This window comes from Pygoscelis adeliae, unplaced genomic scaffold (genome assembly GCF_000699105.1).
Source record: "Pygoscelis adeliae isolate BGI_AS28 unplaced genomic scaffold, ASM69910v1 Scaffold267, whole genome shotgun sequence".
Classification (NCBI taxonomy): domain Eukaryota; kingdom Metazoa; phylum Chordata; class Aves; order Sphenisciformes; family Spheniscidae; genus Pygoscelis; species Pygoscelis adeliae.
Genome location: NW_008825150.1, coordinates 5,696,024 through 5,715,044, shown reverse-complemented (window position 1 = coordinate 5,715,044; position 19,021 = coordinate 5,696,024). Strand labels below are relative to the sequence as shown.

Genomic DNA, 19,021 nt, shown 5'->3' with positions numbered 1-19,021 from the left:
CAGTGAGAGTACCACTGAGGCAGACAAAGCTAAACAATTCTCCAAAGTATCTAGTATTGCAGTTCAGACAGTGGCAGAGATTTCAGTACAAACAGAACCTGTAGGAACAATAAGAACACCTTCAATCAGGGCCCGATTGGATGCTAAGGTTGAAATCATAAAGCACATTTCAGCTCCAGAAAAGACATATAAAGGAGAAAGTTTGGGATGTCAAACAGAGACAGAGTCAGATACTCAAAGTCCCCAATATCTGTCAGCTTCATCTCCTCAGAAAGATAAAAAACGCCCAACACCATTAGAGATAGGATACTCATCCCACCTTTGTCCAGACTCCACGTTGCAGGTAGTCCCTTCCCCTCCCAAATCTCCCAAAGTTCTCTATTCACCCATTTCACCTGTTTCACCAAGCAAAGTTATAGAGTCAGCATTTGTACCCTATGAAAAACCCATCACTGATGACATCAGCCCTCAGAAGATGCTGCATGCTGACATTGCCAAGGTTCCTCCATCAAGCCCAAAGGCAGCAAAGATGATGCAACGCTCAATGTCTGATCCTAAGCCCCTGAGTCCCACAGCAGAAGACAGTTCCAGAGCTCAGTTTCAGTACACTGAGGGTTTCATGGTAAGAAGTATTTGCTTTTTTTTTTTTCAATATGGAATTCTACAGCTATCAGTACGGCATGAGGGCTGACACACTCATTTGCAATACCTGTGTATGTAGTCTTTTTGCACACCTTGCTCAAAGATCCCAAGGAATGTCTGCTATCTAAAGCAATGGTTATTTGCTTCATTGCTTTGCCTGGAAATAGAGGAATCCATATTACAGTCTTACTAAGATTCAGAAAAAAACACAACAAATTCTTGTTCAGAATTTGGAAGGCACCTATGTTTTACACGGCAATTAATTGCCAATACAGTGGTTACTGCCAATTCTTCAGAAAATCAAAAGCATTTACTTTCTAATCGTACAACACTCAGCTCTTGTGGCACAGTCTGTAGTGCATTTACCTTGAAATTACTGCATGTGCCTTCTGAGAGGCAGCTAACACCAGATTTACAGTTACCTTAGTTAGCTGTCCTTTTTGACCCTCGTGAGGTTTCTTGGCCATTTCTGATTCTGTGGGTAATCTTATGTCCCAATGTGTACATATTTTATCTCTCCCAGACCAAAAGGTCTCATATCACAAATCCGTTTTTTGTTTGTTTGTTTTGGATAAGGGGGATTATCAAGAAGTTATGCAAGTGTTGAGGACTGTTTCTTATGGGGTCAGAGGAAGCAATTTTGAATAAGGCTGACATCATCAGGATTAAAATTTTTCATTTCTGCAGTATTCCTTTTCCTTGAGCAGTAAGATTTCTGATTTGGGAATCAGTCAGTTGTTTATGAATAAGAGGAAAAAGTCTTGGATAAAAAAAAACTTTATAATTTAACATGTTCTTGGCTGTCCTTTTGTCCGAGTCCATTCTCTTCTGCCAGTTGCAGGATCAGTATCTTATTTGTTAGAGCTCTGGAAGAGTTGCCATTTGAGTTCTTCAGCAATTTTTATCATTTATGTTCAGTTATCTGTGAATACATGAGTCATTAGTACAGGCTGAATAAAATAAAGAGGGTTTGTTCTCTATGATAATTTGTGGTGGCTTTCAAGTGCAGAATTATCTGGTTATACCCTCCAAGTCTCCCAATGTAAGCAGTTTCTGCAGCTTCATATATTTGTGCGGATATTAAATGCTTCCTATGGTGTTACTGCTTGGAAAACAGTACTTGGAATTTTGAAGGGAGAACTGTAGTCATGGCATTGGCACTCCATATCAACATCATTCCCTAATGCAGGATTAGCACAATGGGGGAAACTGTAGCACGAGCACGAAAGTTTCATGTAGTGGGTTTGGAACAGCATCTTGAAGAACGTTGCTCATGAGTTAGAAAGTGTTGGGTTCCACTAGATATTGGAGAGCAGGTATAATATTGTAAAATAACTGTCGGTGTAGTGAAACTATTACTGAGGACAAATTATTCAGTTCACCTATTTCATAGCTACATATATGTTTGATATGAATTGTATACTTTGTATGATGGATGATAAATTCTATAAATAGCTGATTGTTTAAAGGCCTTTACAGTAGAATTTGAACACATAGAGTTTTCATTAGAGACATGGAAACAAAGGGCTTGTACATCATTGTTTATTTTTTACCCACGTTTATTACCATTTTGCCTTGAGTCCAAACAGTAATGAGCTATGTTGTTCTTATTAGCATGCAGCCATCAAGCAGCAAATAGCCCATGTCTCAAAGTACTTACAGTCTAAATAAATGAGGTGGATATTTTTATGAAATAGGGGGTGCAAGTAGACAAGTGCAAGGAAAGTAAAAAAATTCCACGGATATAAAGTGCGCTGCCCTAACTTTGTCATGTGGCACATGGTGAGGAAGCTGCTCTGTAAACCTCCCATGACTCATGGCTGCTTTCAGCTCTGATGTTTTAGGACTGTAACATCTTGGAAGCACCAGAAAGAGTGGACAGTGATTTCTTCTTTTGTACCTTTTGTCACACTCAAAAGCATTAAGTCTGTTATACCCTCTTTTTCTGATAGGGTTTTGTTAATTAAGTATCTGAGGTTCAGTTAGACTGGGATCAGGTACATGAAATTTAAAAGAGGAAAAGAGATATATTCCAAAAAAAGAAAATATTGAGAGTGACACTTACAGAAAGTAATCTAATGACCTCATCAGCATCTGGAAATATGGGCATAAATTGCTTTTGCAGTTGCTGTATCAGTTTCAGTTCTCAATTACTCAGTCCAGTTATGTTGTGAAGGAGGGATCTGCAGTATAAGATCTAAATCATCTCCTAGTTTCCACGAGACTTACAGTATTCTCTCCAGCACGTCTATGTTTGTTTATACCAGCTGAGAACCTGGTTTTAGGACTGTAACATCTTGGAAGCACCAGAAAGAGTGGACAGTGAATTCTTCTTTTGTACCTTTTGTCACACTCAAAAGTTCTTCCTGAAGGTTAGCATACACACAGCGTCACTGCTGACAAAGGGTAAACCTTGGTGACATTTTTTCAACTGTAGAACTGTGTTGTTATAGCAACATATTGTTGTTATACTTGAGTTTTAATACAGGATCGCTTTTGGATTATCCTGCTAAGTGTGCAAATAAGATGTTTCCTCAACTTTAAAATATTTTTGGCACTGGGACTGTTTTTTCATTCTTTTTGTACAGTGCCCACAACGGCTTTTGTACAGTGCCCACAAGTCCTTGTCTGTTAATTCTCTGTGTACCCCTTTTGTGCCTCCTGACTGGAGAGCTCCTAATTGCCTAATTATAAAAAGGGAAAGGTAGAAGGGATCAGTTATGTCATTCAAAACAATGAAGTTCAGTGCAGAAAAACTTGTGAAACAGCTCACTCTGGAAAAGAGAATTTACTAGAGCTGAACATAAAAGAATGAAATGGAAATGAAAGAATGATCTTTCACTACCTTAGGGAAATGGAGTGTGTATATGAATATTTTTTGCATGGATGAATATCCCATCACTTTTTTAATAGTTCTTGTTTCAGGGTTATGTTTTTGTTTGCATTCATAAACATTGCAGGTGAAAAGGGTGTTCATGTGTGCATGTGTATGTTTCACAGGCTTCTTTTTATGACAGTTTATCAAAAAAGTTGATACTTGTGCAATCAGTGGGACTAAAAGGGTAAGAATAAAATTGGTCTCTTTCTAAGGATTACAATGAAATGGCACCTTGTCCTTCAGGCAGTGCACTTTCATCATTCATGTACTTCTTCCATTGAAAAATATATTTATTACAACATTTCACTAAAAAAGATTATGGAGACTATGACTAAGATGATTAAATTATGTCTCTATGTTTTAGAACTGCTGCTTTAAATATAATTTTATTCTTTAATGCACCTTTTATAGGAAGTTATTACAAAGTTTTATCTAATCTAGTGTAAGTGAAAGGCTGGAAAATAACCTGGCAGCTAATCACATAATAATAAGTATCCAGATAATACTGCTTTCAGTGATGGCACATTTAGTTTTCAGGTAACGAGTTATATGTTCACATTACATTTTCATTTACTGTCTGTTGTAGTCATTGCCTCTGTAAGAACACTTGAATGAACATAGATGGTGGCTTCCTATTAATCCAAAGTAAAAGTATTGCTTTCCATTATGTTCCCTTTGGTAGTTCTTATGTGCTGTACATTTCTGTGATATATATTAGTAATCAAGTGTAGCTATGTCAAGGAAAAATTCTGAGCTATAGGTTGTCAGCACCAAAAAAAGTTGTGGAAGCCACCCAACTGGAATTGATACTTTGCAAAGATACCTAATTTTCCTGTTTTGTGAGCTTTGTGCTGCTTGAGCTCCCAGTGACAATGAGCTCCCCAACACTGACTTTGATAGACTGTCCCACACTCCAGCATGGTAGGATTCCATGGAGTGCAAAGCCATAGCAGTGGTTTCCATGAGGACACCCACCGGGAAGTGTTAGTAGAGTTTGGAAGCAGAGATTGAAATTCGTCCATTCAGCAGCAACAAAAAATTGTGAGTACCTGTCTAGTTTAATAAAGAAATAGCTCTACACCAGTGCATCACAGTATCGTCACATGCCAGTCACAGTCACCTTTGGCACTTGTACACACTGCATATGTGTAATCAAAGATGGAAGTTGTCTTCCTTTTGCCTTTGGATGCAAAATGCCTGCTCAACTAAACTGAAGCAAATTGCAAAAGATCTTGCACGTGAACTGTCACACACATGTAACATCTACAGCTAAGCAGTGCATAAAGACTCAGCAGAAGTGTTTGTATTAATGAAACTAATGCAAAGACACATCTGTCAACAGCCTCTCAGCTTCAGGGTAAAAACTGTACATTTAAGCTTCAACACTTAGAAAAAATTCTATCAATCTGTTTATTAAGAGAGTTAACAGAGGCTTTTTTCAAATTTATCATCTAATGTGAGTTGCTGCAATTGTAAGGCAAATATAATTCAAATCTGTATACTATGGTAAAAAAGATAATGATTTCAAGCAAAATCCCAAAGGATTGTTTCTTTATTTAGGTAAGAACTGCAGGATTTCATCTGCTGCTATAGTAAGGCCAGAAGTTATTTTATACTGATTTTAAAAGTATAAATTTCCTTAAATGACATAAATTTAAAAGTAATGAAAACAAAGCACATTAATCTGTCTTTTATCTTTTATGGTATCCTAAAGTTTTCAGCTTTAAAACTGAAGGTTAGGACTTCAGTGATTTGGGCTGTCCTTTGCTGTGTCAGGTGTGCTATACATCTGGGCACTGAAGAGGCGAAGCAGGATAGTTGCTCCCAGTAGAATGAAAACCTTCCATATATCATATCCATGATGTTTTGCTTGTTTATTCAGGACTAAGCTGATCACCAGACTTGTATGATAGTGAGGAATGTTCTGCTTGGGTAATGAATAGAGATAAAGAGTAGGGATAATTACCTGGTTTGGGGTTGGGTATTTCTGTTTACCTTCCTCAGAAGCAGGGAGTAGGTTCTTTCTTAGTGTCATGCCAGAATTTCAGGTAACAGATTTCTTCTATTGTTGGAGCACAGGACATTGGTGTTTCCCTTGGTTTCTTGTTATCTGGGCCTAATTCCAGCTAAAATGGGTTGGTACTTTGTTATAGCTCTTATAGTTACCGTAAAGTATTCAGAAGTATTTTTGTGGTCTGAGAAATAGGTAGTTGCATGTTTGTAACTGCAAAAGGCTTAATTCAGTGACTTTAATTTTCCATCTTAGTCCCGTGAACTGGTCCAGAAAATGGAAGAACATATTGTTTTCTGTAAAAGTTATATTTCAATATAAAGGAGCCTGTACCTCTTGCAGAAAGAGCTGCTATTTGGGTTTCAGTCCAGATGGATATTGAGTGAGGAACCGTCTTTTATAGTATGATGTTAGAGTAACCTGGATTTAAAGTGCAAGTTTTTTTTTTCCTTTGCTTCTAAGTGATGTCTGTGGGCTGTGGTTTAATGAAACTCTTCTTCAGGCACTGGTGACACCCGGTCCTTCATTTTGGCCATGCATACACCAGTCTTAAAGAACAGTCTGGGAGCAGCCTGATTTGCATGATTCAACTGATTTGCATGCAGTTTGTGAACTGTATACCTGGGTCTGCCTGACGGTATGTTACCACACTTAGCAATAGGCTAAGTCACCAGCTCTGATTAGGCACACAGGGTTCTACATCCCTGAAGAGTCCCCTGGAGCTGCATATGAGGCTGGTTTGTTGCTTATGGACAGGAGATCTTATTTTGAGATTGAATTCAGGCCAGCAATCCAGAGAAGGTGTAGATGTACTGAGTTCCTTTTGTGCTTGAATATCAAGTCACACACTTTTTTGTGTGTTTCAAACAAGTTCACTGGAAACTGAATTGGAAAGAGGATCTCACTCATATCTAGAAACAATTCTAGACGATCTTATCCCTGTATAAATAGTAAAATAGGATTCACCTATCTTCTTTAACTATGTGGTTTTAGCTAGATTTAAGATTACTTTTTCCCCTAATGGTCTGAATTATTTACAATTTAGAGTCCTGTTAACATTTCAAGCTACTGCTTCCTGTGCTGTATTTGAAATCCTTTCGAATAACATTTATGTGACTCAAATGAGGCTTCTTTTTTCCATCTGTCAGATGTTCAAAACAGAAAGACTACCCCACATTGGTCAACATATCATATAAACATTATTTTCTAAAGCACATTTAACTGGGTCAGTCTCTCTTGCCTGATACTTTTAAATTAGTTGATTTCACACCTTCTGTATTCAACCAAGGGACATTCATGCATAATAGAAAATTATTATGGTATTCACTTTTCTGCTTTTCAAAGGGAATCCTTAACAATCTTTTAAAAAGCATGAGATTTATGGCAGAGTTGACAAAGAGCCTAGGTTTTCTGTCACTTGGGCCTTTTCTCACCTGCTGTCAGCTTATCCATCCTCCTCTTCAGCCAGCTCTCATATACCCATTAAAAAACCGCCCCTGGCCACAAATCCCATCCCTCACTCTCTTATCTTCCATGAAAGACAAAGGATGAAGGTACAATAATATCTTTCCACTCATTTCCAGCTGACTTGGTTATCTCGGTTATCCATTTTAGGAATACTTTGAGTTTCGGGTGTGGAGAGAGGCCAATATCATATTCCCTACTTTAAAGTAATACATACAGCATGTAAATGTATACAGCAGAACCGAGCAGGCACAGAAGAATGACAGAGGGGCACATACCGACCAGCAAGTTTTGGCCTACTTCAGCTCTTTTTCGTCTCCTATCAAGCCATGGATTACTGTAGTTAGTCTGAATGAGTAGTAGGAGGGTAAAATTTCTACTAGTGTAATTGCCTGACTGAACTCAAAAGAGAGTTTCTTTCACATGTTCTGCTGATAAGTTTGGCTTCCTGCATTTTATTCTGTCCACACTTTTATGAGCAGCTGTGACTGAAGCACACAGAAATTATACTGTACTGAGCAAATGAACATACATTCTCCAAAAGGAGCAGAAGACCAATGTCTATAAAATCTTCCCTAGAAAGGAAGCACTGACTGTGCTATGTTAGCAAGTTGTTTGGTACAATAAAAGCAGAGCAATAGATCAAAGTAGCTGATGCTAAAGTATCTGCAAGTACACTGTGTTGTTGTCCAAAAGGAGCCAGTCACTGGTTTGGACTGGATTTCCCTACTGGGATTTGAGCACATTTGAGGTACACTTAGGACGGAGCTTCCTATTTAGTTTTCTCCAGAAGGAATCTACTTTGCATGCATTAAAACCTCCCTGCAAACTGTAGCAATGTGCACTAACCAGAGAAAACCAATTTGTTCTGTCAAAGTAGTCCAAACTTCATCTCATAACAAAATGCAAGCTTTAATTCCAACACTTTTTCCCATCATTTTATTAAAATACTTTTAAGTTTGTAAAATATTGTGTTGATCAGCCAAATGTGATTAAATGTTGCTTGGAAGTGAACCAAGGCTGGCAAAAATCCATGATAGCTCATATGTCCTATATGAAGATTACTAAAAAAACCCCAGAACCACAGTACATCCAAAACTTATGATCAGATATAATTAAATACAACAAAATATTCAGAACAGTAAAAAGATGTTCTGTATGCATCTTCATTCTCCACTGTGTGAATGGTTACCTTTCTTCTGCATATGAGGCCTCTAGGATGCTCCTTTAACACAAATCTGTGCATTTAAAATTCTCCCTGTTTTTTTGTTTTGGGGCGGGTTTTTTTTTTTTAGAAACAGTTCAGGGTATGCCAGTATTGAGATAATTATTCTGTGCAATCAATTCCTTAGAATTTAAAGGGGTGCATCTCCTTTAAATTCTGATTAGTGGGCGTACTTTCTCCAGGGACATACTTGTTCCTGGAGATTAATTTATTTTTAGCATATGAGCAACTAAAAATTTCAAAACTCTACATTTTCCCCTAAAGAAAAATACGAAAAATATCTGCAGAGCTAGATATACCCCATATGATCACCCCAAAAAGTAAAAATAAAAAAAGGATGAAATTAAGGTAGCCAGTAATCTTTGGGCTAAATGTGTGTTATTAATACTCATCACTGCAGTATTAACTTCATAAATTATCTACCAGAGCTCTGAAGTTTTACTTCTCATCTCTAGAAATACTAGCTAGGCCAGATTTTCTCATGCTATCAGTGTTTCAAATTGCAATGTGGGCTAATAACACCTAACAGTTTTGGGTTTGTTTTTTTATTGATAAGGCTTGCCTATGTTAGAACTAACTTTACCTCTATTCTGATCCTCAAAATCCTTCTATTCAGGCATTGGTTTTCTGAGTCAGTGATTTCATGTTAAAAATAATTTGTTAAGATAAATAACTATATTTACAGTTATGAATTAAACTAGGTGTAGGCATATGGGTGTACATATTGATGCTGCAACATCAAATTTATGTAGTATGAAATACTGAGAAAAATAGTCCGTTCCACTGTACTTCTTTACTTTCTTATTCCAGCACGATATTATTTATTGATAAACTAAAATTTTTGCCGTTACTATTTTTTAATGGAAGTTTACTTTCCATCCACCAACTGGAAGTAGATATCGTAGGTAAAATTGGTCACCGTCAAACTGGAAGGCAGCTTTAAGTGGGTCAAACAAGGGTTTGTCATAGGCTTGACTCTTTAATAATTCAATTGCAATTTAGAGTGTGGAGAAAGCACTCATATAGCATTTTCAGATCAATATAGGAAACACAATTACTTTGGAAAGCAGAATTGCAATTCAGAGCAATGTTCCAAAATCAAATTCAGTAATGATACAGACACTACAGGTACAAAAGAAGAAAAAAAAATTCAGAAATATAGCTGTTTAGGCAATAGCAGTACTGAAAATGTTCAGGTGTAGTAGCAAAAGTTCAGACTTAATATGACTTAAAAATATGAAGTGCTTCCAAGAAAGGCAATGGTGTTCTTGCGAAATGCTGACAACTTGTGCATGGGTAAGATATGTGTTGTAATTGTTCTACCCTACTCGGTGGTTGGTGAGGCTTCAACTATAATACTACACGCAGTTTACGTCAGCACCACTTAAGAGTTAGTGAGACTGAAAAAATCAAAGTTGAGTAGAAGAGAAAGCATAAAAGATTTAGACAACAAGCATTGGTTGAAAGGCTGAAGGATCTGGCTGTGTTCATCTAGAAAGACCAAAGCTGGACAAGATAAGAGTCTTTCACTGTGTTAAACATTACTGTACATAGGGCAGCTACTAACCACTCTTCACATCCAGTGGGGGCAGGAAATAGATCATCTCAATTTGTGGCCTGGGATATTTAGTAGATATGAACAAAAACTTTGTAATTGCAATAGCACAAATGCCTTATAATCAATATATTTTAGTGAAGCTGTATTATGTCTGAATATTGGGAATAACATAAAGGAGTAGATAGCCTACATGACTGATATCCCTTCCAAGCCAAGAATATCTTGAGCAGTATGAGTAATAGCATTATCTTTAAAAATTGAATTCTAAAGTTAAATACGACTTTATTTAGTATTCATGGCTCTTCTTATACATTATCGTCCACATCATTGCTGTCAATTTGTATTGATACAGCATTTGTCACAGAGTGCTCAAGTAAACTAGCCACTCAGACCATATAGGGCTCTTTCTATAATCTGAATGACTTCGGTCGTTCAGTCTTCATTTAAAAGATAGGAAGCTGAGACAAAGAAAATAGGTCCATAATCAAATAGCCTAAATGCCACCTGTCTTGTTCCTTATATCCCTTAGCTGAAGTGGCATTTATTCCCCATTTTACTTTCCTCTCTTTACATTTCTCTTCAGAAGCCTGGAGAGGTCTAGTGTCTTCCTTGACTTACACAAAGACATAGGCTACCTAGTTAAGATATGAAGGATTGGAAAGATCATGTTTAATGTTAGGTATTGGTGGTGTAAAATCACACCTGACCTGGTCACTGTAGATTCCTGTTACAGTCTGCAGGCAGAAGTATTCCAAGGGAACATTTCATCTACTTGTTTTATATTTGTACTTTAAAATATTATTAATCCCACCCATTTCTCCATTGACTACAAAGAGATTGTAGATGACTGAGACTGCTTTTGGTCAGGTGAATACATGGTCTTTTGAAAAGCCTGTTTCAGAGTCTTCTATGTTCTTATTTTCTGCTTTTTCTCTCATTAAAAACAGTGGATTATTTGCTCATGTACTAGTTTCCTTTTATCAATTCTGCACAGCAAAAGTTATGATTCAGTTAAAGTTAGGATTATAAATTGTTTTCTAGGTGCCAAAGCTCAATTAAAAAAAAATATTAATGTTCATTTAATTCACTGAAATGTCATTTAAAAAAAAAAAGTCTTTCCAATAGTTTCCAGTTTCTCCCAGCATGCCTTTAAGGTGAATGGCTGCTGACAGATGGGCATCATAGTGCAAACAAACCTCTTATTTACAGAACAAGGTTGGCTTTGTTGACACCAATTCAGATTTCAGAAGCTATCCTGTGAACGGTTCTCAAATCTGACCTGGAGAGACCGAGATAGCTTTTCCTTTGTGCTTATCTTCTCAGTTCAGTTTCTCCAAATAATTTCCAGTTTTGTTACCAAGAAGGAGTTGAACATTGGTAAACTTCTTCAGAAGCTCAAAAAAGTGATTTACCTGCTGCAAAGTTCAGCTCAGGGAGTGGGATCTGTAATGGGTAATGGTATGGTAAGTGCTTACAGTCTCTGCATTTAGAATGAAGATACGAGACAGGAATTAACAGTAGCCAGTTTGCTCAGTGCTGTGATGCCCGAGTCAGCCATTTAGAAACTCCAAATACTGGGGTAAGTCTGAAACATTGTCACAGGATATGGCTTAGCCATCTCTCTGAAACTGATGCAGAGCCTGAAATTTCTCTCTTCGTATTCTTCCTCTCCCTCTGTATGAGACTACAGAGGAAGCCTGCCTTTTGGCTCTCCTCCTCCAGAACTTCTTTGCATTTTGTACAGAATGAATTTGGGTCTTAGTTCAATTTCTGTTCACGTTCTCCATCTGTCCATATCTTCCCTCTAATCTCCTTGCTAAATCCTACTTCTGTTTCCCAGCCGGTTTCTCTCTGACACCTTCTCTCTTCCAATCTAAATGGTTCCTATCAAAATACAGCTTTTAGTATCTCACCTTACTCACCTTGCAAGCTGTTTGCTAATGCCAAATCCAGCTCAAGCATCAAGTGTGCTGGTGCTCTTACACTGCCTGGCAAGCCTTTTCCCTGGTGTAGGACCATAAATGCCAAACAGGCTAAATGGGCTAGCCATTAACTAAAAGTAAAGGCAGGGTTTGAAATTAAATAACTATATGGAGGAAGGTCTGAAGGAGGATTAAATGCTGGGGATTTCCTCAGCGTGTGTAAGATGAGAAGTTTAAAGGTCCTGATTTCTCTAAATCTGGATAGCTGCTTGATACAGACAGTCAGCAGTTGCCAGAGGTGAAAAGATAGTCAGGAAGGGTGATGGACGGGGTGAATCAGAATGAGAGTTACCCGCTGTTGTGGTTTAACCTCAGTCGGCAACTGAGTACCACACAGCTGCTCGCTCACTCTCCCCCCGCCCCCCTCCCCCCGGTGGGATGGGAGAGAGAACTGGAAAAGTAGAAGGGAGAAAAACTCGTGGGTTGAGATAAAAAGTTTAATAATTGAAATAAAATAATAATAGCAATAATAATAATAATGTAATAATGATAATAATAATACACAAAGCAAGTGATGCACAGTGCAATTGCTCACCACCCACCAACTGATGCCCAGCCAGTTCCTGAGCAGCGGCCCCCCCGCTGTGCCCCCTCCCAGCTTCTTGTGCACCTCCAACCTTCTCAGTTGGTAGAGCATGGGAAGCTGAAAAGTCCTTGACTAGTGTAAGCACTGCTCAGCAACAACTAAAACATCGGTGTGTTATCAACTTTGTTCTGGTCCTAAATCCAAAACACAGCACTGTACCAGCTACTAAGAAGGAAATTAACTCTATTCCTGCCGAAACCAGGACACCCACCTAAAATTTAAGTCTAATATAGGGAAGATTAGAGACTCAGTTATTTTCAACTGCTGTATAGCCTTAATAAAACACAGTGACATAAGCCTCAGGAAATCATAAGGTAGCTTGGAAGTAATATTTACTTCATAACTTGTGGAGCACATTTTCTGTAACCTCTTTCATAGTTGTATTTTTGCTGTATATATATGATGTAAGAGGGTAACAGTGAAATAAAATTATGCTTCTCGTCTGAGTTAAAGTTGGAACCAATGACTGTCTTTTTCAGAAATTTTACTTGCTGAGTTAATCACTTACATCATATTGATACTCCTTTTATGATTCCTAAGTTATAACCCACAGCAGAATTATCATGGCCTTCTAGGAAGAATGGAAAGGAATCAGTGAGTTCGTCCTTTGCTCAAATGATCAGTGATGTAGTAGTATAGAGAGTTTTATAGTAATGCCTCCAGATATTTCTTTAGGCAGTAAAAGTCATTCTTTTGACAGCAGTAGTGTAGGCTGCTCCGAGTCCTTATGTTCTGACAGCCTGTTTGAACATGGCTTGTCTGAGAGAACCGTAACCCAGGCAGAAGAACCCATTTTTATCTCTTTTTTCCATTTCTTCATCATTTGGCCCAAGAGCTCACCAAAGAAAACAAAAATTTTTGACAATGTTATAAAATAACATTTTTACTTTATATATATATATATATATTAAAAAAAATGTAAAAAAGCAAATGGCTTTTCTGGAGGATATTTTGCAAACATGACTAATAGTATTTCTCATCTCAGCACCACTGCAGTTATGGAACATTTTTGCCTACATTGAAGCTTTTATTTAATAAAAATAAATACTGCACTCCTTACTCTTTCACACCTTCCACAGCATCTTGGCAGTAAATCCTTCAGGATGTTGGTGCCGGTATTATGTTTTGCAAACATTAACTAGCTAAACTCCTCAGCCATCACAGTGACTGAGAAAAGGATCACTAACAAATTAGATTGGGAAGGTTTTGTGGAGGTCATGTAGTCTCACCTCCACCTCAGAGCTGTGCTAATTCCAATGTTAGATCAGATGACTAAAGGACTTGTCCAGTTGAATTTTGAAAATCTCCAAGGGTGGAGATTTCACTATCTCTCTGGGCATCCTGTTCTGTGACTTCAGTGCTCTCATGGTGAAGAATGCTTAATTTCCCTTGTGCAACTTGTGCCTTTTGTCCTTCACTCTGCATCTTTTAGAAGAGTCTGAGTCTGCCTTTTCAGTAGTGCTGCATTTGAGAGTTGAAGACAGCAATTAGCTGTTTTTTCCCAAGCTAATGAAGCTCAGTTCCCTTAGCCTCTCTTCATAGAACAGCCACTCTTCTCAAGCCCTGACCATCTTACTGGGCCTGCATTGGGCTCTCTAGCCAAGATTTTTAATGCTTTGGGTGGATATAAAACAGGATGGGAAGAGTATGGGAACCTCTCCCAAGTCCTGCTCTTCTAGTTAGTGTTGTTGCTCTCATTAGCTCGAGTGCAGTGACACTCGAACTGCTATACTGCTTCACTTCAGAAGCAAATTATGTTCCCTCAAGCACTTCCTATGCAGCTTTATAAAGAAATAGTACAGTTCAGGAAACCCTAGTCTATGCCCCCCATTAAGCTCTCAAACCCAGTAATTAGGTTAGAGTAATTTGGGAAATTGCTGGATTTTTTTTTTTGCCACTAAAACCTCCTCCTTTTTTTCTAGATGTTCTTTTGATATGCTGAAGTTTTGAGAAATCATCCTTTCATAATAAAAAATAGTATCTGTTTATAGGCATGTAATGCATAGATGATATATAAATTCTGAGTTACTAGCACCTCAATTTCTGTCATCATTATAGAGAGAAAATCTATTATAAATGTATTCTGGATTTTTAACCAATAGATTAGAAAATGCCTCTCTCATTCCTATGTTATGGGAAACTAGGCTTGAAAATAAAGATCCCCCAAATCCAGTGACAGTATTCTGTAAAACATCCCTATGAGGGATTTCCTTTAAAAATATGACATTAAAAAGATTTCCATGTTTTATACGAAAATAATAAGAAGCTACAATTGAAGCATAAGTGATGGAGCACTGCCAAAACACTTCTAAGTTACAGCACCATCCCAAATTCAAGTTGGCACTCATTAATGCCTTTTTATTTTGGAATGTCTTTGAATATGATTTTTAGAATCTTAATGTTGGAATCTTTTCCTCTATTTTGGAAGAATTTTTTTTTTTTTTTAATAATTTTTAAGCAAATGTCTGTATTAAAGTAGCTCTAAATTTTCTTGCAGAACAATGACCCTGGAACTAGAATGTTTTTGACTCCTATTTCTACTTTGTTTTACAAATTCTTCAAAGATTCTTGAGATGTATGACCCTTGGTCTTGAAGAAATACTAATGTTTTCCATTACTACTCAGTATCAATTGCTTATAGTATGTTTAAGCAAATAATTGCGTGTGCAGATGATGTGTCCTTCAAATCCTGTTGAAATAGAAAAGTTTGTTTATAAACCATAAATATCATATCCAAGTAACAGGGAGCAATGTTTGTTACAAGAGGTCATACATTTTATTAATTCAACTTTTTAATAATAAATATATCATATTATATCTGCATTTTAAGGCAGATAAAATTTAAGATAAATGATTAAGGTATAACTGAAGGGAAAAAAGGGAAATAATAAAATTTATCATAGTTTTTTCTGTCTTCTATAATTACCTGTTTGTGTGCTTAATGTGGAATGCTAAGTGTAAGGTAGAAAATAAATGAAGAAGAAAATGGTCACCTCATTTCTGTTTCTATTTCTTATTGCTTTCCCAGTCATTCGCATCCAGTTCACACTGGATATGCACATGTTCCTGTTCTGTTCAGCCTGTGTAACCTCTCCATCCATTCTTCAAACTTTTGTTAGTCCTTTTCCTTCTCCCCCTTCTTTCTTCCTATCATTTACAAATTGTATTCCTTTCTCCTTTTTATGTTTCTTCATGTCACTTCTGTATTTTCACCATTGAGTCATTACTTTAAAGCATGTTTGCTGGCTTCATGAATGTTTTACCTCATTAATATCCACAGCAGTCTCTGGCAGTGTTATTATGTCAGCCAAATTGCCACCTTAAGCACCACAGATAGGAATGTTATCAGAAAAGGGGCACAGAGAAGTGCCATCAAATGGGTCAAGCTCAAAAAGAAACTTCAAAAGATGTTACTTTAAAATTAAATATGGGAAAAGGAGAAGAGTCATGGGTCCAGGAGAACAGATATGTGTCCAGCTTATGATAAAACTCTAGTAGTATTATGTAGAGAAATCTAAACTGTCTAAAAAAGTTATTTGAAGAACTAGAAGTCTTATATTAATGCTGCACTTCATGCAAGATAATGCACTTTAATAGTTCCTTAACAGTACTAGACTTACTCCCCCATTAATCTACATACTGGTTTCAGCAGCAAAATTGTGTCTGCTGCAGTTTGCCAGCTTATTCTGGTGTGCAGGCACAACTGAGGATGCAGAAAGAGAAATGTGGAGTAGTAGGAGAGAAGGAAATACTTTAAACGAGAGTTGCCTCTGAACCCTTTGTGATCTATTATAATGGCTTAAGTTCAGAACTGAGTATGTCCATTGACTTTTAAAGCCATAGAAGCTTGTGCTTACTTCTCAGAGGTTGTTGTAGACGACATTAACTAGATAACTCATATAAAACTCTCTGAGGTTAATGGTACCCTCTGTTAATTCAGTGAGCTGTGGATCATGCCTTGAGGAAATCAGAATGATTTTTTTTCTCTGAACTGGTTATTCCACTATTTCAAATATGGGGAGGCTTTTTTGCACCTTCTTTAAAACAAAATCTCTCAATTCTGATTATTATAAAAAATGGAACACCCAAACAGATGGAAAGTGGGGAAGAGGGAGAAAGACTGTTCATTTAAACAATTGAAATAGTTAGTGCCACTGGAAATGATCTAGTAGAAAATATCCTTTAAATCTGAATTTTATATTGGAGAAGCACAAGTTTGCATGGGAAAAAAGAATGGAGTTTTGTATAGTAGGGAAAAAAAATAAAGTGATAGTTTGCCAGCTGTCTATGGAGAGAAAGTAAAAATGAGGCCCTGGCAGCTGGCAAGCTGAAAAATTAGACTGATTCTCCTGAAAGACATTTTTTCCTATTCAGATTTAAAAAAAAAAAAAACCAACAACAACAAAAACCAAACCACAGGCATGGGTTGTTTTCTCCTCTACTTCTGAGCCTACTGGAAATATTTCTGGGGAAAAAAAAAAGTTTTTATTAATGGAGAAGAATTTCCAATTGTCTGATTTGTTCTAGAAGTATTGACAATACAGTCAATAAAGTAAATGGTGGGAAGTCACAGACGATGATAATCAGTTCCATTTACTTCAAAGCCCAGAAGGGGTTCGATATACAGAATAGCTCTGAATGTGTGTATCGAACTGGAGATATTAATAGAATAGCTGAGACTGTAGAAGTCTCATTTTGCATCATATTTGTGATTCTGTTTTTATCAGTCTCTAGTAACTTATTTTGACATGTATCTTACCCATATTGATACATTATATTACACAGACACTGGAATGAGCAATAAATTAAGAAACAAGGTGGAACAAGAAAGGTGTCCTGCTCACAAAGCATAGAAATTTGAAATAAAGTATGTTTTAACTTCATTATACTAAACAGCTGGTAATTATTTAATGGGGAAAAACATGTAAATGCTTTAAAACACCAGTATATTTCTGATCCTCTATCTGAAAATCATTGTCATCACTTGTGAGTTTTCTGCTGGAAGTTATAGTATTATTAATAATTTACTATTAAACTCCAAAACTTTTTTAAAGAAATATGTTGAAAATATTTTTTCCTGCAGTGCAGAATATTCAGAGTTTGAATGTAGTTTGGAAATTTGGTGGCGAACTGAGAAAGAGCGAATTGTGATCAATGCTTTATAGTTTCTCCTGAGTTGGTCATACAGAAAGAACAGACTGAAGAACAAGTTGAAGGTTTTCAGGTGTTTGTTCTTTTTCACGTGCGGTTCAACAATTGGAACGTAGTTTCGTGAGGATAGGATCTGCAACACAATTTCAGATCAAAGTCCATCTAATTCAGCCTTTTCTGCATCACAGTGACCAATTCATATATTTTCAGAAAAGGATGAGGTAGTCAGCTCCTGAGGTTAGGTGTCATCCTCTGTAACAGAACTTGGCTTACCCCTGGAAAGCTAACATAATATTTCTTTTAAATTTTTACTTAATGCTAACTATTAAATACAACACATTTTCTTTACCCATAAAAATGTTTTTTTTTTGTTGTGATGACAGAATGGAAAATACACATATTTATTATATCTTAGAAAATATTCAATGCTTTAAGGAAAGTGTTGGGACAGAGCACTGTCTTTTTCTGAACCTGTTCTTCCACTTCATATAGGAAGTCTGCAGCAGACATTTGCTCATACTGTATGTTTCCAAAGTGTCAAGCACAGTGGTTTCCGAATAACTAGATGGGTTCCAAATCACTTGGATCACTGGGTGCTTACCCTTCTTGGGGTGAACTAGAGAATTATGCACAAAAACCCACAAACTTTTTACATATAAACACATTATTTTTCACAAGATGTAGAGTATATTCCTCATGTATATGGACCCATATTTATAAAGTGGTGCAGTGCTTTTCCAGTGTTCTTTCAGAACTGCTGCATAGGAAGACTATGTGGTGTTGGGGCGTCATGACACCAGTGTAGATGTTAAGGAAATTTCTCTTGAATGGAACAGGCTGATCTTACACTCTGACCCAGATCTATGAGCAAGTTAGAAAGTAATGGTATCACTTTTTCTCTCCGCTTCAGAGTCTTCTTTTTAAGTCTTACAAAGAGCTCAAGGCTTGTTTTTTGGAGGAGACCCTTGTGCCAGTGGGTTCCTCCTGACTTGGTTCCGAATTTTAATTGTTCTAAAATTTGAAAAAAACATTGTTGTTCTTATGTTACTTTGAGCTAAAGTATATTGGATATGTATTCCATTTTCTAATTCTTTCTTATCTTACATCTCTGAAATTATTATTATATTACAGCATTGTAGTTATATTTCATGAATATATAATTTGTAAAATGCTTTAAGAAGGAATCGATACTGTGGCAGAAAAGCAGTGTAGATTAAAAATGTTGGCTGTGGTCAGATACAGAGTCATTTAATGTTTTCCAGAAAGACAGCAGAGCAGATAAAGGAAAATGTTTCATCATTACTTCAGTACTTAGTGTTTATGTGTAAACTGATGTTCAAACAACACAATAAGCAATTGCACACTAATACACAGAGCTCATAGATAATGCATGCTGAGGTAAATGCCATCAGTGATTCGTCAGTCAAGATAATCTTCATCACTATTCAGCCAGCCTGGCTCCTGTCTGCTATATGTACAGCAATGTACTAGAATGACTACTGTGCCTTCAAATACCAGAAGAGA

The 19,021-nt window shown here is 36.9% G+C and overlaps 1 protein-coding gene across 1 annotated transcript in view; it reads left to right on the top strand.

Moving 5' to 3' along the window:
* Window positions 1-19,021, top strand: part of PCLO (piccolo presynaptic cytomatrix protein) — a 392,271-nt gene that overhangs the window by 192,376 nt on the left and 180,874 nt on the right. Inside the window, 1 exon segment of the mRNA XM_009328362.1 lies at window positions 1-622. This exon segment is cut by the window's left edge and continues 12 nt beyond it. Coding sequence (XP_009326637.1) covers window positions 1-622 — 622 coding nt within the window.